We start from the raw sequence: 16,300 nt of genomic DNA, 5'->3' as shown, positions 1-16,300 counted from the left end.
AACATGAAGTACTTCAAGGTTTCTCTGCTTTCCCTCCCTGTCATACATTTTTTCTCCTTTTGCCATGCACGCAAAGAAAGCATTATGGAAAGACTAATTGGCTTGTCTAGTCCCATACAGTTCATATTAAAACCATCAACTGTTTGGTATTAGAAACATGTTTCATAGAAGTTAAATCCAAGAGAAAGGAAGAAAAACACTACCATCTCATTTCAATTGGTTTGATCTTCTAAGTAAAACAGGTCATTAAGCATCACCAGCAAATTCTACACGGCATTTCTTGCTGACCTCTAAAATTTACAGAGACTAATGACAAAAGAATTCTTCATCCTGTCACAGTTATGAAAAGGAGCAGTTACTGACAGCTTTGTCAATGATATCAGCAGCGTAAGTACATTTTCTTTAAAGAGATGTTGTTTGACAATATCCATAACGAACAGAGGCAAAACATTGTAATCAAATAATTTATTTGGTATGTTCCTTTAATCCACATAGCTCTGAAGATTAAAATGAACATACGCAAAACCAAACAGGAATGTGTTATAGTGGACCACTGTCCAAGAAACTGAATGGACAACAGAAATCAAACCCTAATTAAAGAGGGCAGACAGACAAATAATAAATACTTAGGACACTGAATCTTTCTTCATTTATTCATCAAAGAGATTCCTCTGGCAATTCCTTGATCAATACAAAAGAATTAAAATCCTGGTGAATCCTAGATACCTTCACTTTATACGTTGTCATGTTACTTGCACTTCCAGTATATGCAAAATTATCATAATAAGAATAACCTTAAAATACCTGGATTCCTGCACTGTTGGATTCTGTTCATAAATATTATTCCACAGATTTTTACAGTTGAGTCTATGTTTTTTTGTTCTATGCTTCTACCAGTAAGAGCTACAGTCTGCTGTCAGTTGTAACTGCAGAAACTGATAGTCCTAAAATTGTTGTCTGCTCATGATAGCCACATTAATTCCTAGTTAAAGTAAAATATTTGTGGGGCTTGACTGACTTAGACCTCATGAAATTTGGCTCCAATTTCCACTACCCTCAGAAAGTATAAAATGTTGACTTTTCTGCTTCATGTCCCAATCATGAAAAAGGGAACAAATTAGTTTTTTCTCTTCTTTGCACATTCACAAAACATTTCCATAGTGTATGGCTACTAGATGACATAGTTGAATTTAAGTTTTTTGTTATCAAAAGAACTGTATCCGTGAAACATTTTAAAGGAATACAACAACATGCAGTTCTACCCAGCACTACTTTCTATGGCATCAACAGCCTCCTGTTGCCACAAACAAGCAACAAAGCTAACAGCAATATAAAAAGTTAAAAGTTCAGCTGTTGTTCATAACTCTGCAGCAAGAGAGAGGGATCAAGGTAGTAATGCGCAATGAATCAGCCTTCAGGATTACTCTAGCCAGTATTGCTGGAAGAGGCTAAAGAGGGTCACACTCCACAGCGTTAAGGGTTCCCTCTTTTTTGTGAGAAGCCACGTGACTGCTTACAAGCTTGCATAGATCTAAAACTTGTGAACTGTGGAACATATTTCTGAAAGTTGCCTCATCTAATTTTAGATAAGATCTTTTCCCCTAATTGCATTTTTCCCACATCAGTAGCTGACACAGTATGCCCCATTCCTCTCAGCTTGCTTCACAGATGCTTCAGAAAGAGCAGTATGATAATCTTCTCACTAACTAATTTGAGTTTTAATTGGAAGAGACTTTTAGCTCAAGCACTGTGTATTTTATGTACAGTAGCCTAGTCTAAAGCTAACCTACTTAATTCCTACAAATCCCTACATAAGAACAATAAAACTAGAAGCTGCTGTTATCTGGCCAAGACCAATCTGAAAGTACTTTCATGTAGATGGGCAGAGAAGAGCAGTATGGTCTTTATCTCAGAAAACACAGAACAAATTTAAGTCATAAGGCACCACTGGAGAACATCTCATCTACCTTCTGCTCAAAGTAGAGCTAATTCCCAAGTTTGTGCAGACTGCTCATCTGCAGTGTTGAAAATCTCCAACAGATTCCACAGCCTCTCTGTGCAATTTCTTCCACATATAAACAATGTCATGTATTTTTTTTTTTCCCTCTTGCATCTAATCAGAATTTCCCCCGATGCATGCAGCGTGTCATCTGCAAAGGGTTTGGATAAAACTTTCAAAAAAGAGAATAATGACTTTCAAACTGCTTACCATGTTCTTCCATTATGTGGGCCAGCAAGAAGTAAAGCACTCATTACCTCAAAGAAGATACTGGCTGATTTATGTTGAGTTTGTTCTCAATTTCTTCATCTCCTTTTCTGTAGAACCACTCCCCAGGTCATCTGTCCCCAGATTCCCAGAGAGGCTGTTCTACCCGCCGCATACAACCTTGCATTTGAACTTCCAGACATTTGTCAGCCCACTGCACCTGCTTGTTGAGGCCCCTCTGAACAGCAGCTCTGCTCTCCAACATACGAACACTGCCCAGATTTGGTGTCACCCTCCAAAGTGATAAGGATGTATTCTATCCCCTCGTCTTCATCAAGGATGCAGACATTAAATGGGATTAATTGCTAAGGAATACCACTCATACTTGATTACCACTTAGATTAGCTATAAACTCTGAGTAGAACAGTCCAATTTTTCACCTATCTTGTTTTCTGTCTAGAACTATCTGTCTTTTCTCTAGTTTAATCGTAACAATACTATAGGAGGCTGTAGTGAAACCCTTACTGAGGGCCTGGTTAACAACACCACCTCTTGTTATCTCTTCGTTCACAAAGCTTAATGTCTCAACACAGAAAAGCTACATGGTTTGTCTTTGGCAAATTTATAACAGCTGTTTCTGATCACTTCTTGACCTCCACATGCCTGGAAATGGCTTCCATCAGGACTTGCATCATAATGGCCTCAGGAGCTGAAATGAAGCCAACTGGCCCACACTCTCAGAGATTCTTCTTGATTTTTATGAAGATAGTTGCAGTAATTATCTTTCCAGTTATTAGGGATCTTTCCCAATTATCATTACCTTTCAAAGGAAGACAGAAAGCAGCCTTGCAATAACATCAACCAGCTGCCTCAGTATACTCAAGAGCATTTCCTGTCAGGCCCCATGGTCCTGTATAAGCTCAGTTTCTTTAAGTAATCTATAAATAAGTTTTCCTCCACATGGGCAAATGCTAAGTAAATCCAGACCCTCCAGATTTAAGAAGCAACAACATGAAATACACTGCAGAAGTGAGGTAATTCTGAAAGGGGATGCAGAGCATCCTTCTCTGTTTGTTCGTAACATGACATTACGGCCAAAAAGAACTGAAAACAATTTTTAGATTGAAATATCATTGCTTGAGAAACTCTCTTACAGCCAACCTGACAGCTGCAAAAGAATGTATCCCCAGATGTCAGTAGCTGTTTTGGTGATCACATGCTTATGATTGCATCATGAACTAATAGAAAAAAAAAAAAAAAAAAAAAAAAAAAAGTAAACTATTTGGAAAGGACCAACAGCTGTAACCTGAAGTTAATAATTAAAAAAAATATATGTCTGGAAATCAAATAAAAAATGAAAAATGAGACCCCAATTAAAGAAAGGGGGGAAAAATTGGGAAAAAAAACACCCTTGGCTGCATGTAAGTTAAAAGGAAACTGAATAATCTTACAAATATATTCGTGGTATTAAATGCATATAGGAACAAATGTAAAACAAAAAGTTTACAGTGAAGAATATGAACTCAGTAGAAAACTCATTTTAGTGATCAGAACAGCAAATCTAGAAGTATTGGAGATTTTTAAGTGCTTCATGGAGAAGCCTGATTCCTAAAAATTGTATTGGCCATACTCTTAATAAGAGCAATGCATTAAAGTACCAGTAGTCATTTGAAAGAGGAAAATACAACTGCTATCTGAAAGTTTTCAATAATGGTGATGATGAAATACTTCATGTTTGTATAGCAGCTAAGAACTATATTAAAGAGAAGATATCTCAGTGAGTTGGTTTTAAGTTATCCCTACACATGTAGTCTATGTCTAAAAGCTTTAAGAGCTGGGAAATAAGTCTGAGTAGGTAATGACAACTTCAGTAAGACCTAAATACTGGGGCAGCTCTCAAAGACTGGGAGAAAACTAGCATTGAGTGAATAAAAATGTACAAGAACACTGGTAGTGAAATGTTATTGCTATGTCCTCAATATAATGGAATAGCTGAAATATCCCTTCATTAATCAGAATGGGAATCTCATAACTGAACAATTTAGATGAGATCCTTGTTTTGGTGACAGGGATTAGACAGGGAGCACTACTATATGCTTAGGCATTCATAAGATTTCCAGTATAACAAAAAGACAGTAATCTATAAAAATCAAGGAGGCAGGAAGCAAAGACAAAAAATGAATTTTCAAAAAATGAAATGAGGCTCAAACCTTCCAATTGCAAAGTCTTGCACCTGGGTTGTTGCAACTCACACTGTCAATACAAGCTGGAAGATGAAAGGATTGAGTGCAGCCCTGCTGAAAAGATCTGAGGGTACTCGTGGAGGGGAAGCTGAACAAGAGCCAGCAATGTGCCCCTGCAGCTCACAAAGCCAACCACATCCTGGGCTGCATCAAAACAAGTGTGGCCAGCAGGTTTGAGGGAGGTGATCCTGCTCCTCTACTCTGCTCTGGTGAGGCCTCACCTGGAGTACTGCATCCAGATGTGGAGTCTTCAGTACAGGAGAGACACAGATCTGTTGGAGCACACATCCAGAGGACCACAAAAATGATCCAAGAGATGGAACACCTCTCCGGCAAGGACAGGCTGAGAGAGCTGGGGCTTCTCAGCCTGGAGAAGAGAAGGTTTTGGGGAGACCCAACAGCTGCCTTTCAGTATTTAAAGGGAGGCTGTGAGAAAGAAGGGGACAGACCCTTTAGCAGAGTCTGTGGTGACAGGACAAGGGGAAATGGCTTCAAGCTTAAAGAGGATAGATTTAGGATGAATATTAGGAAGACTTTCTTTTTCCACCCCCAGTAAGGGTCATGAGACGCTGGAACAGGCTGCCCAGAGATGTGGTGGGATAACCCACCCCTGGAGGCATTAAAGATCTGGGATTGAGCACCCTGATCTAGCTATAGCTGTCCTTGTTCATTGCAGGGGAGCTGGACTAGATGGGTCCCTTCCAACTGAAACGATTCTAAAAAGATTTAAAAGACTTACTACTTGCCTGAGGAGCTTTACAATGCTAAAATGAGGAAATCATTTGTTGGATGCAAGTTTGTAAAGGAAGAAATTCCATGTAGCTATTGTTGTCCCAGCACAATACATCTTCCTTTGGAAGAGCTTGAGGAAATCTCTGAGTTACCAAATTACTCACCTGCCACTGCTGCTCAAAATCTAGTAAGCTAGAAAAATCTACATGCCATTTAAATACCCATTTAAATAAACCATAAGAGCACACACTTACCCTCTAACACCATAAGCTACACCCATTGCAAGACTTCTCAGCAAAAGAATCGATCTCCTCATTACTGTCCAAAAGCACAAGTGAGTGCCTCCCTGCTCAGAGGAACAGTTAATGTGATGAGAAGCTGCCTGAGTCTAGGTAATCTTTATGTAAGGCAATCAGAGATTTCCATCTCCCACATTACGTGCTAAGGCAAATGACTCTGTGATTAAGCAAAGCTGCAGAGAGTAGTCCTAGAGTCACTGATAAATGCAGCGATGTTGCTCAGGGTCATGAGTGACACTGGACTGTTCTCAGTGCCCTGTGAAGCCATGTATCAGAGTAGAACTAGAACAGCAGGCAAAAGAAAAACAAGATTTAAGATTTTCTAATACCCTTTATGAAGGATGCCAGCTTAACATTTTTCTGTGTATTTATGTTTCGGGAAGTTGTCATAAAACACAAAGAAAAGCAAACCGACACAATTACCTTGTGTGTCCCTCACCCTCTACCACACAGCTTTATCATAAGCCTGCCAAGGACATGAAAGCCACAGACTGTTTACACAAGGAGCAGCAACTCTGCTGGGAACAGCAGATTATGGAGCTCAGGGTGAAAATAGAGCCATTTTCACAACTGATTACAGAAGCCATTTTAACAGCAAACAGTAAGAGGTCATAGAAAAACACAATAAAATGAAAATCAGAAGATTTAACTTAAGCAGTGGTTACTGATATGCACACTGATTTCTTCACAATCTTTTTTTTTTTTTTTAATTCCTACAAAATACGAAGACACCGCACAAGCTACAGCAACCATAGTAAACAGAAAATGTTTTATTTATGTTGCTTCAAGGCCAGTAAGACAAGAAAGGAATTTTGTGATACTTTCATACATGACTGTACTCTGCATACAGAATTGTATTTATTACGTTATTTTGATATATTGTATCAAAAATACATTGCAGATCTGTCCCAAGTGATCTATTCTTCATGATTCTCTCAAGATGCAACACCAAGTACACACTATGCAATACTAGCACAAGCCGTGCCATGAGTGAACAGGAAGCCCTATTTTGCTTTAGGATGCATCTGAGACTTTAAAGAAAACACTAACTTGTTAGGCAAACGTATCTCCTGCATTAAAATGATGGAGTGAATCTCTTAATTTTTGTCCTAAGTTCAGAGCAACCTTTTAAGCACCAATGTGGTGTTAAAACAGTCATGTGTAAAAAGCACAAGAATGACTCAATCTTAATGCTTTCACCATTAATTTTGCAGATCCAAGTATAGCAGGTTTGACAGTAAAGATTTGTCTTTTCAACCAACATGGCCAAATACTGCAACAGCTCACTCCAGAAATGACTTTAACTGTTCTGAAGACTGATGTATAAACCAATTATCAATGTTTATATATGAATTAGATCCCCTCAATAACCTGAAAATTTCTGCTTATAAAATGACAAATAGAGATGCCATTTTCAAAGTGTATGTTAAGAAGTTTAAGATTTAGCTGTTACAGAGGATAAAAGATTACATTAGTCCAGCTTTCAACATTAGAGAAACTATCTCCAAAGCAATAACTGACCTTGCATTATATTACAGCACCCCTTCAACTCCTTGAAGTAGTTACAATCCAAACTAGAATTTTCTAAACCCACACATCTGAAATCCCTAATGAGCTGAGTATCAGCAGATAGCAAGCAAGCCCAGAGCTACCTTCAGCAACACTCCTGAGGGCCACATTCCAGGCTGGATTAAACCTCTCCCCCTTCTCCCTGTATCAGCAACTTCCACATTACTGGTCTGCTTAAAACACTCATTTCTAATATATATGAAATAAACACTTAGATTAATATACATTCTACAAATCTGAAAATATTCAGAAAAATTATTTAAAAAGAAAAATTGACTGCATATCACAATTCTGATTCTTTCTTCCTAGCATCTAATTCACCAGAAGTGTGATCACTGATTTTCCTCTGTTGGTTCAGCAGATCTGAGAGCTGTTCTGTCTTCCTTCTAGCTAGAGGAAAACTAGCAATTTGATTCCCCATAGTCAAGGAAAAATGATCTGTATGGAAGATCACAGGCCTTAACTTCTTTTTTCCCTACAGTACTACTTGTTTTACATAAGGGCACATGGAGCACTTAAGGGGACTTCACAAACATCACAAAAAGATGTTTTATTTTATGCCTCTGAAGGCAGAAACAGTCACACCCATTTAGTTAGAGTGGAAAAGAGAGAAACTTCTATGTCCTTCGCTGACATGAAGTACCTATTTTTAACACTGGCACTTCAGTGCATTCCTTGACACTTGCAAGTGCTCCACTGCTCTCCATTTCCTCACTCCCAGACTATAGCCAAAACCCAGATGATCCCCAGGTGCTTTTATCATGAGCATGTATACTACTACCTTTCCAACCTTCACATGGCACTCGATGCCCTCTTTCTCACTGGGAACACATTCCTTTATATCTCTGGCATGCAATAAAATGAGGATACCTCCCTCCTCGTTTCAGAATTCTTGCTGCATTTTATACCATAGACCACAAAGGGAAAGTCAAATTCAACTCCAGAAAGCATTACACCTTTAAAAATTAAGATACAGATGTGTTTTCATACTACATGCTGCAGCTTACCTTTCCCGGGGAACAGCAAACCAGTACTCTGGTTGCTTTATCTTTTTACTGTACTGTTGAGACACGGAGGTGCTCTGAGACACAAAAGACTTTCTCATGGGTTTGCCTACTTTAATGCACAGAAACATTGGAGGAGTCTTGCTCTTCTCCTCTTTTGAAGGAAGCATATCTGAACAAGAGACAGAAGAGATGAGCTGTTTACAAGACAGTACAACTACTACAGTTGATAAAATATCGGCACAGAGATCAATAACCTTGTAAAAAAGAAGACTACAAATTACCATGCATTGAATTAAACCCAATGTGTCATTTAATAGCCAAACTGCTTTAATAAATCCCTGCTCATTCTAAAGTGTGGTTATTTATTTCCATTTTCTCAGGACCGTATCCTCCTCAGTTGTAGAGCTGAGTACAGAAGCACTGTGAATTAAATCATTGAGATGATTGGACTGGGTATAAACTGTGACACGAAGCAAGGAAGGGGGGACAGTGAAAGAGAAGACCTTGACTACTTCTGTCACCATAGCCAGCCCAACAAACCTCACCACAGGCAAAGGGTAATGCGGTTGCTGGCTTATCTGTGGCTAGATCCCTCATTCCTATCCCAGTGTTTGAATGAGTCCAGGAAACCAATCCCACCAGAGCGTAACTTCACAAACACCAAGCCCAATCAGATCTTCAGCCATAATGGTCAGATAGCCATATCAAAATCTTTTGTCTGCATGGGACAGGTAAAGTGTAATAGTTGCTTAAATTCCTTAAATTGCCTATTTGACAAAATAAAAAAAAAGTTGTTTATTTAATGATAGCCTCAACCACTCTGACGTTGTTACAGCCATTTTAGGAATATACATACAGCCATCTTCTGTTGCTTTTTGGTGATGAGAACAATCACCAAGTACAACTGCTAAGACACAGGGAAAAGAAAAATTATTGTAAGAGCAACTGTTTTTAAAATAAAGACTTCTACTTGAATTGTCCTCTGCTATCTCATACAAATCAAGGAATTATGCCCATTAGCTCATTAAACTAAAACTCTGGGATGGCCTCATGCTCAGATGACCTAAGTAGAAGTAGAAATAGCAATCTGTTAACATGCTACTTAAAGTAAGATTTCATTTTGTTTCTCAAATTTTATTCACAATAAGTTAGTCAATAATTAAAACAAAAGGATCAGTAAGACAGTAATTGCTGAATATGGAACGAGCACCTTATTAAACTAGAAACTTAGTGAGCCTGAAGGTACATTTTTTCTTCTAAATATCATCAAATATAAAATTATACAACAGTAAAAAAAAGAGACCAAGCATTATATATACGAAGAGGAAATTCAGAGCAGAAGCATATCAATGCAAAGGTTACCGTCATAATGCTGTCCAAGTCTCAGAGGAAACAAGGATAACCAGAGACCTACCTTCAATTGGCACTTGAATTTTCTGCAGCAGCCACAGTCTGACCTCTGATTGATTGTCTAACTGTGTTTCTTGACAGGTCTTGTCTACAGCTGGTACTAATGAAGAGTCCAGAGACTCTTTGAGATCCTTTTCCTCTGCTGCTGCTGCGCTGCCTTCTAATGAAGGTGCTTTCCTTCCAACACAGCAGGAATCAAGCTCCATACTTTTAACTGTATGGACTTCATCAGCTTGGGACTTGGAACAGCTAAGTGTAAGGTCTATACCAATTGCTTTATTGTTTTCACCTTTCTGGATTTCAGCCTTGTGCAAGTCTTCAGATGACTGAGACCCACTCCCATCTTTATTGAGATAAAATTCTATAAGTTTATCTTTCTCTAGCTCTTTCTTAGTGTCCAATGCAGTCTCCACCTTACCTGTTGGGGAACTGACACATTTGTTTACTTCTGGAATAACATCTTGTTTTTCACATAGCTCTAAGTCTAAATCAGCTTTAGGTTCAACACTGTCCTTTTTTTCCAAGGAATCAACTGTGAAGTGCTCCTGGACTTCTGTAGTGGGTTTGGTTACCTGCTGCTTCGTTCTCCCCAACTCCCTGGGGTCAGCCAACAAGCCTTCCATTAATGAGATTTTCCTGTCCAACCCTCTATCCACAGGAGATGGCACCTTTTCCAGATCAATGAAATCATCCCCTCTTCCTCCTGAAAAGGAGTCCTCTTTGGTTCTGATGTCTGTAACATTTTTTTCTTCAGAAAGCTCTTTGACATGTGGATCTGCAGCAAACTTTTCCAAATGTTCAGTGGCAGTGATATTATTATAAGATTCCAGTGACTTTGATTTAATTGAGCCCGTACTCTCAGATGACTGAAGAACTTCAAAATCAGCAGACTTTTCTTTATCTGAAGGATTTATCTGTTTGGCACCTGGAACATTGGGTGAATCACCATTCTGTTGCCTCTTTTCTTTGCTAAGGGACTTGAATTTGCTGAAAGGATTGATATCTTTCTCAGAGGAAAGGTCTTCCCATTCTCCTGGCCTGTACAGAGGACAAAGATCCTTTGGTATGTCACTGCCAGGTAAAATGATGGATGTACATAGGATGTTAAAAGAATAATGGAAACAGAAAAAAAAAAAAAAAAAGAAAAAAATGAATTTATCAACTTAAATTTTGAAACTCAACTAAAAATTACTTTCTCCAAAATAAACATACACCAGTAGAAATGAATGAGTTTAAAGAAAAAAAAAATGTGGAAAGGAAAATACCAAACTAAAATGAGAAGAACACTTTGCAGACTATGTGACATAGGTGAAGAAATGGCACACATACTAAAAACGTACAAGTTATCAGAAACTCGGTAACCAAAAAAACTGGACATGTATTTAGCTACTGGAATTGCATTTATCATACTAGCGTTATTACTTTCCACACTTGACAACTGTCAGGCTCTGCTCATTGGTAGTTCAACGTTTTTCATGTTTCCCAAGTCAGTAAAAATGTATTTTTGAGAAGAAAGCAAATCACAGATATGCTGTTTAAATATGCTTTCTGCAAACATAACTGGCAACAGTTCATTTTTTTTTCTTCTATCCAGCACTAAGTTATATTATTTGAATGCAGACTCCCACAGATTTATTTTTAATGCAAGACATTTCAAACATTTTACAATGGAAAATTCTTAAAACCAGCAGACAACAGCAAACTGCATAAGCTCCATCTTACTGCTAAAAAGTCTGAGGTGAACGAGAATAGAAGATTTTCATCACTCAGAAGTTACTTAGTAGGCAATCTCTTTATGAAGATAACACAAGCACCTAGAAAATTTTTCTCAAGCCAAGAAAATGGAGAAACATAGATGAATTTCACTTAGAAAGTAAATATTGCCCATAAGGACAAAATTTTGCTTAGAAAAAATTCAGCAGTGGTTACACTACACGTAAATTAAACTAACATCTTCTCCATGCCCAGAAGTCTGTTATGTATTGCAAATTCTAACTACCAAAACTCCTCTGGATTGGTTCTGAACTGGAAATATTCTACAAATCAATATTTTTACAAGTCCTATAAGAGACACTTAAGGTGTTATCTTCAAAAGTTATAACCAGCCCTCTCAGAAGTATCCCAATAACACATCAAATGGTGCAAAAATCAAACTCTTTTCAATTCTGCTGAAATATTCCTACAGACCAGACAGTGCAAGAGCCCAACCATGGCACAACACCAATGCTTTAATTAATATTTTTTTAACTGGTCTTCTTTGCACTGGCATTCTCACACTCACAACCCATTTCTCTTTACTGCCACTGAAGTCTAAGAAGTAAACAAAAGAACGTACATGAATCATTCATTTGCTGGCATTTTTCTCCCAGTTTGTCTTATTCTGCTGCATTAAACCTCCCCCCCACCTCCTTTCTATGACTGTTACGGAAAATTTAATAAATTAAATTCAGGAAAGAACACTTCTTACGATGGCAATGCATCTTTAATTTTCATGTGAGAGATGTCGTTGTAGAGAGCTATAGAGACAACCTCCTCCATGGGGCAGATTAGCCCATATTCTTCACAGCCATTCTCAATTACCAAAGGATCAGATTTATGCGGATCAAACATGATGTTGTTTGGAGTTACTATCATGACTCCTCCAACTACACCCTAAAGTAGAAGAACAAAGAGTTAGCATACCAAATATAATTAACTTATCATAACTTCCAAGGTTTTTGACTGCTAGTTTAAAAAAAATAAATTCAGCCAAACAAAAAACCTCTCTCCTGCCTTTTTTATACCCCTGTCATGCAATGTTTGATAACAAAACATTTTTCCAATTGCACCAAGTCAGACATCATAAGCAGAGTAAAGAAAAAGATTTCTTAGTGACATTCAAGTTTGTGTCTGTTAAGGAAGAGCACCTGAACAATTCAACTTTCAGCGTTGACTGCTACAAGCTGGAGTTCAGACTATTAACAAGCCTCAGACAATACAGAACGTTAAAAACAAACAAACAAATTAATCTGAGCTACAGCCAGTCTCATACAGCATATGTATTTATATGAAACTAGCATACCTGAAGGCAATCTTCATCATGGAAATGTCAAGGTTACTGTGCTAAGCTGAATTCCAAATCTTGATCTGGAATTCCAAAAGGTACATGCAGAAAGCTTCTACACATAAATAACTATTATGAAGTCACTTCTTCCCTGGTACCACCGATCCAAGCATATTTTGTACAATCGTAGAAGATGCATTTAATTTGCTAAAACATGACCTAGCCACCGATTTGATAAAAGACTGCATCAGTTACCATCCAGCATTCAACCTCTGACACATGACCATGTTTCAAACTGTCACACATTCCACTACTTCGACTGCGAATGGCTGTTTCAGTCCCAGGGCCAAAAAACAGTATGTGTCCCTTGCACTTAGCAAATGCAACAGTATTGCCCTAATTTACGCGTAAGAAATCAAGTAGCCCTCCGCTACTTTCTACAAAATAGGAGACTACAGAAATTGCTGAGTGATTAAATACAGTCCACATCCACTTCAGGCAAAAAGAAATAAAAAATGTGAAGTGTAAAACTATTCTTAGAAAAGTCATGCGATTAGATTAGAACTGCCAGAATTATCAATTTCAGAGAACCTGAAAACGCAAACATGCAGACACATCTACCTGAAATTGGAGTCAGCGACAGCAGGTATAGAAAGTAGACAGCTAAACTATTGCAGCCTTGAGAGTAGGACCAAGATACTGCACAAACGTTATGCCCTCTTTCCCAAAATGGCCGCTGTAAAATTCAGAGTTGCAGTCCCAGTTGTGTTCGTAGCAAGAACACGTGTGTCACCAGAATGGCTCCAAGGAAAAGAAAGAAAAGATCTTGTGCAATATTAACCTTTTTATTAGAGTAAGTGGAGAATCAGCCTGGTCACATTTGGAAACACTGATCTGGAAAGAGTTAAAATTTAGCTTAAAGTTGTAAACAAGATAGACAAGCGTTTATCTCTTATGAAGCGGTTGCACAACTTGATGCAACTGGACAACTAATCCTGACTTGTCTGAGCTCTGAAATGTAGTTTTCTGTGTCTAACAGTACTCTCTGAAGCAGATATTTCTGGTCGAGGCATGATAAAGGAATGAAGGTGGTTAGCAGAGCTGCTTCTCCATAAAGTGGTTATTGTAACAGATGCAAAACAGGAAAGAAGTCCAAGTTCTACATACCTTACCATCTGTGAAGTAACGACAATTCATTTTTAAAAATTTGACCACCACAGGCTCATCCTCTTCTGAAGTGGAAGACAAGACTCTCTCAACCGGTTTGAAGGCCTTTCTTGCCAAATCAGCATCCTTAATAAAGAAAAAGCTTAGTGCAGAACAACAGGACCAACATTATCTACTTCTATACTTCAAGCAACTAAAAAAAAAAGAAAAAAAAAATCAAGCTTATCCAACGTTTTTTGTTGTTCTTTTGTTTTTATTAAAAGGAAGAAAACTGGTGATCATACATGCGTAGATACATGCACACGCATAATGCTGTATGTTGTAAGGAAGAAAAATCTTACATTGTAAAAAACTCTTCCAAATAACAGGCAAGAAACTCAAAAGTCAGGTCAAGTAAGTCTACTGTGTTTAGTGAGGTATTCTCATTAGGAGAGGGCTAGTCCTGCTACCCCATCCATGCTGAAGATTTCCACACACAGTGCATCCCACTGGCACTGGTATGATTCCCATGTAGAAGGCACAGAGGAGTAGGACTAAAGTTAAACACAGTGATTCACTCCAAGCTTCTCTCCATTTTCTCTCTTAAGTAGTTATGAATTTGAAATGTCTAATTGCTTTATTATCAGCAGATGAACAGCTCATTCCCTGAAAACACTAATTACAACCACCCTGCCAAGTAAAATGAAAGTTCAGCTACACCAAGGCCTTTCAGCAAGATTAAATCCAGTGGTCTTGTCTTATATGGGTGCAATCATAGTACACTTGCTAGCAAGAAATTGACTTCTCTGGCAAACTAGTACTTCCATGCAGAGATCCCCATGCAGGATTAAGGTTGTAGAACAGAGCAGAAAGACTGCAGAGCAGTACAGAAATTTCCAGGGTGAAACAGTAAATACTTCTCCACATCCAACTTTCCATTCTTTAGAAACCACAAACTATTTCCAACTGCTCTGATGCTCCAGGCCCAAGTGATCTTGTACTTGATTTATCTGTTCAGACAGAACCCTTAATTTTGATTATTGTAAAGCGCTAAAATTTGTACCGCAGCACATTAAAATATTACTTAACACTATTTAATAACAGTAATCAGTAACACTATGCATGAGGTCAGAATTGTAACTTCAAAAAACAGCTATTTACACACTCCTGAATCTCAGCTTTAGTAAACGTTTTGTGAACATAAGACTAGTGTGAACCAACATCTGACTTACAGGGAGTTTATCATATTCGGCATCTGATGATGAAGGAGAAATGGGAGCACCAGGACTGAAAGAAGGCAGCCTGGAAACACTTGTCTCTGGTACAAAGAGAATCTAAATACAAAAACATTGAGACTGGTTTTAAAAAATTATTCGCTACAAATACAACGCTTTACTAGAAGGACAACTCAATATCAATTGTTCATGACTGCAATACACTCAACTACTTCAAATTTCAGAATCTCTCCACATTAGTGGTGATGGTGGAGTATGTGCAGTCTAATTACAGAATCTAGTTCTGCATTTTGTTTTGCAGAGCAAGCTAGAAAGTAACACATTTTCTCCATGCAAAGAGGATCTTTTTTCCCTCCAAAACTATAGTTCCATGTTCTCCTGCTACGATTACAAACACAAAACTAGCAGCTGAAAAATTGTGTAAGATGCTGAGAAACAAAATCATTTAGCTTACTCCCAGCTTTTGTCTTTTTGGTATTGCTATTTCTTCGTGACTCAGTTTTCCCATCTGCAGATCAGGATACTTCGGAGTTCTGCTCTTCAGGAGCCATTTATTAGCCTTCACGTTTGCATTTCTTTTAGTTGACTCTCTCAGAAGCAGTCTATTTATTTCCCACTTTACGGGAGACTGACTCATCTCCAAAATAATGGCGAAGAGCCATTTCAATGATTGTGTCTAAGTCTCTAATTCTTTAATGCATCATATAATATAATTTACCTAGCCTTTCCACGAATTCTATTCTCTTACAACAGCTCCATTCTCTTCTTGAGCTTCAGAGTTCTCTTAAAGCTTTAGTGACAACAGATAAATAATGGACATCAGATACAGCAATTATAAAAGTACTCTCCCCTCTCCCCACCAGCTCCACATAAAGTTGCCATTTGAGAGATCTGTCCATTATCCTTGCATCTAGGTACCTAAGCATATGCAGAAAGCAATAAAAAGCCTCAGATAAATAGCAAATAATCAGATTTCAGATATATAAAACATAAAAGATTTACCTGGCCTGGAACAATTGTATGTGTGAAAAGCTTATTGAGTTCCACAAGCTTGTTTGGGGTGATGTTAAACTTTAATGCTATGCTGTTTATGGTGTCCTGATTTCCAGCCTGAAGAAAGAGTTGAAGCTTAAGATAAAGGTAGCACTCACATACAGTGTAACAGCTGGACTATAACCATCTAAAAATGTTTGCAGAGAATAGATTCGATGACAGAACACACTCCCTTTTCAACAGATCATACGATAAGCCAAAGTCAATACAAGAAAAAAAAACAACCCACCACCAACAAAAAATCCACCTCTCTCACACTATGCAATAGATAAAAAATGGAAATGTTATAGATGTCCCACTCATTTTGTCACAAAACTTTAAAGCAGCAGTACTCTAATTAGAACTAGAATGGCAAAT

The 16,300-nt window shown here is 38.0% G+C and overlaps 1 protein-coding gene across 7 annotated transcripts in view; it reads right to left on the bottom strand.

The window, feature by feature from the left end:
• The window catches only part of NCOA7 (nuclear receptor coactivator 7), an 84,198-nt gene that overhangs the window by 8,771 nt on the left and 59,127 nt on the right, over positions 1 to 16,300 (bottom strand). For 5 of the 7 annotated variants that reach the window (XM_052677385.1, XM_052677393.1, XM_052677400.1 and 2 more), the window contains 6 exons: positions 15,893 to 16,000; positions 14,888 to 14,989; positions 13,677 to 13,802; positions 11,934 to 12,118; positions 9,471 to 10,537; positions 8,057 to 8,225 (listed from right to left, as the gene is read on the bottom strand). In XM_052677385.1, coding sequence (XP_052533345.1) covers positions 8,057 to 8,225; positions 9,471 to 10,537; positions 11,934 to 12,118; positions 13,677 to 13,802; positions 14,888 to 14,989; positions 15,893 to 16,000 — 1,757 coding nt within the window. The remainder of the gene's footprint in view (positions 1 to 8,056; positions 8,226 to 9,470; positions 10,538 to 11,933; positions 12,119 to 13,676; positions 13,803 to 14,887; positions 14,990 to 15,892; positions 16,001 to 16,300) is intronic. The other 2 variants (XM_052677436.1, XM_052677425.1) reach the window with 2 other exon arrangements.

Source organism: Tympanuchus pallidicinctus, unplaced genomic scaffold (genome assembly GCF_026119805.1).
Source record: "Tympanuchus pallidicinctus isolate F22 unplaced genomic scaffold, pur_lepc_1.0 scaffold1, whole genome shotgun sequence".
Lineage (NCBI taxonomy): Eukaryota > Metazoa > Chordata > Aves > Galliformes > Phasianidae > Tympanuchus > Tympanuchus pallidicinctus.
This window is presented reverse-complemented; position numbering and strand designations above follow the sequence as displayed.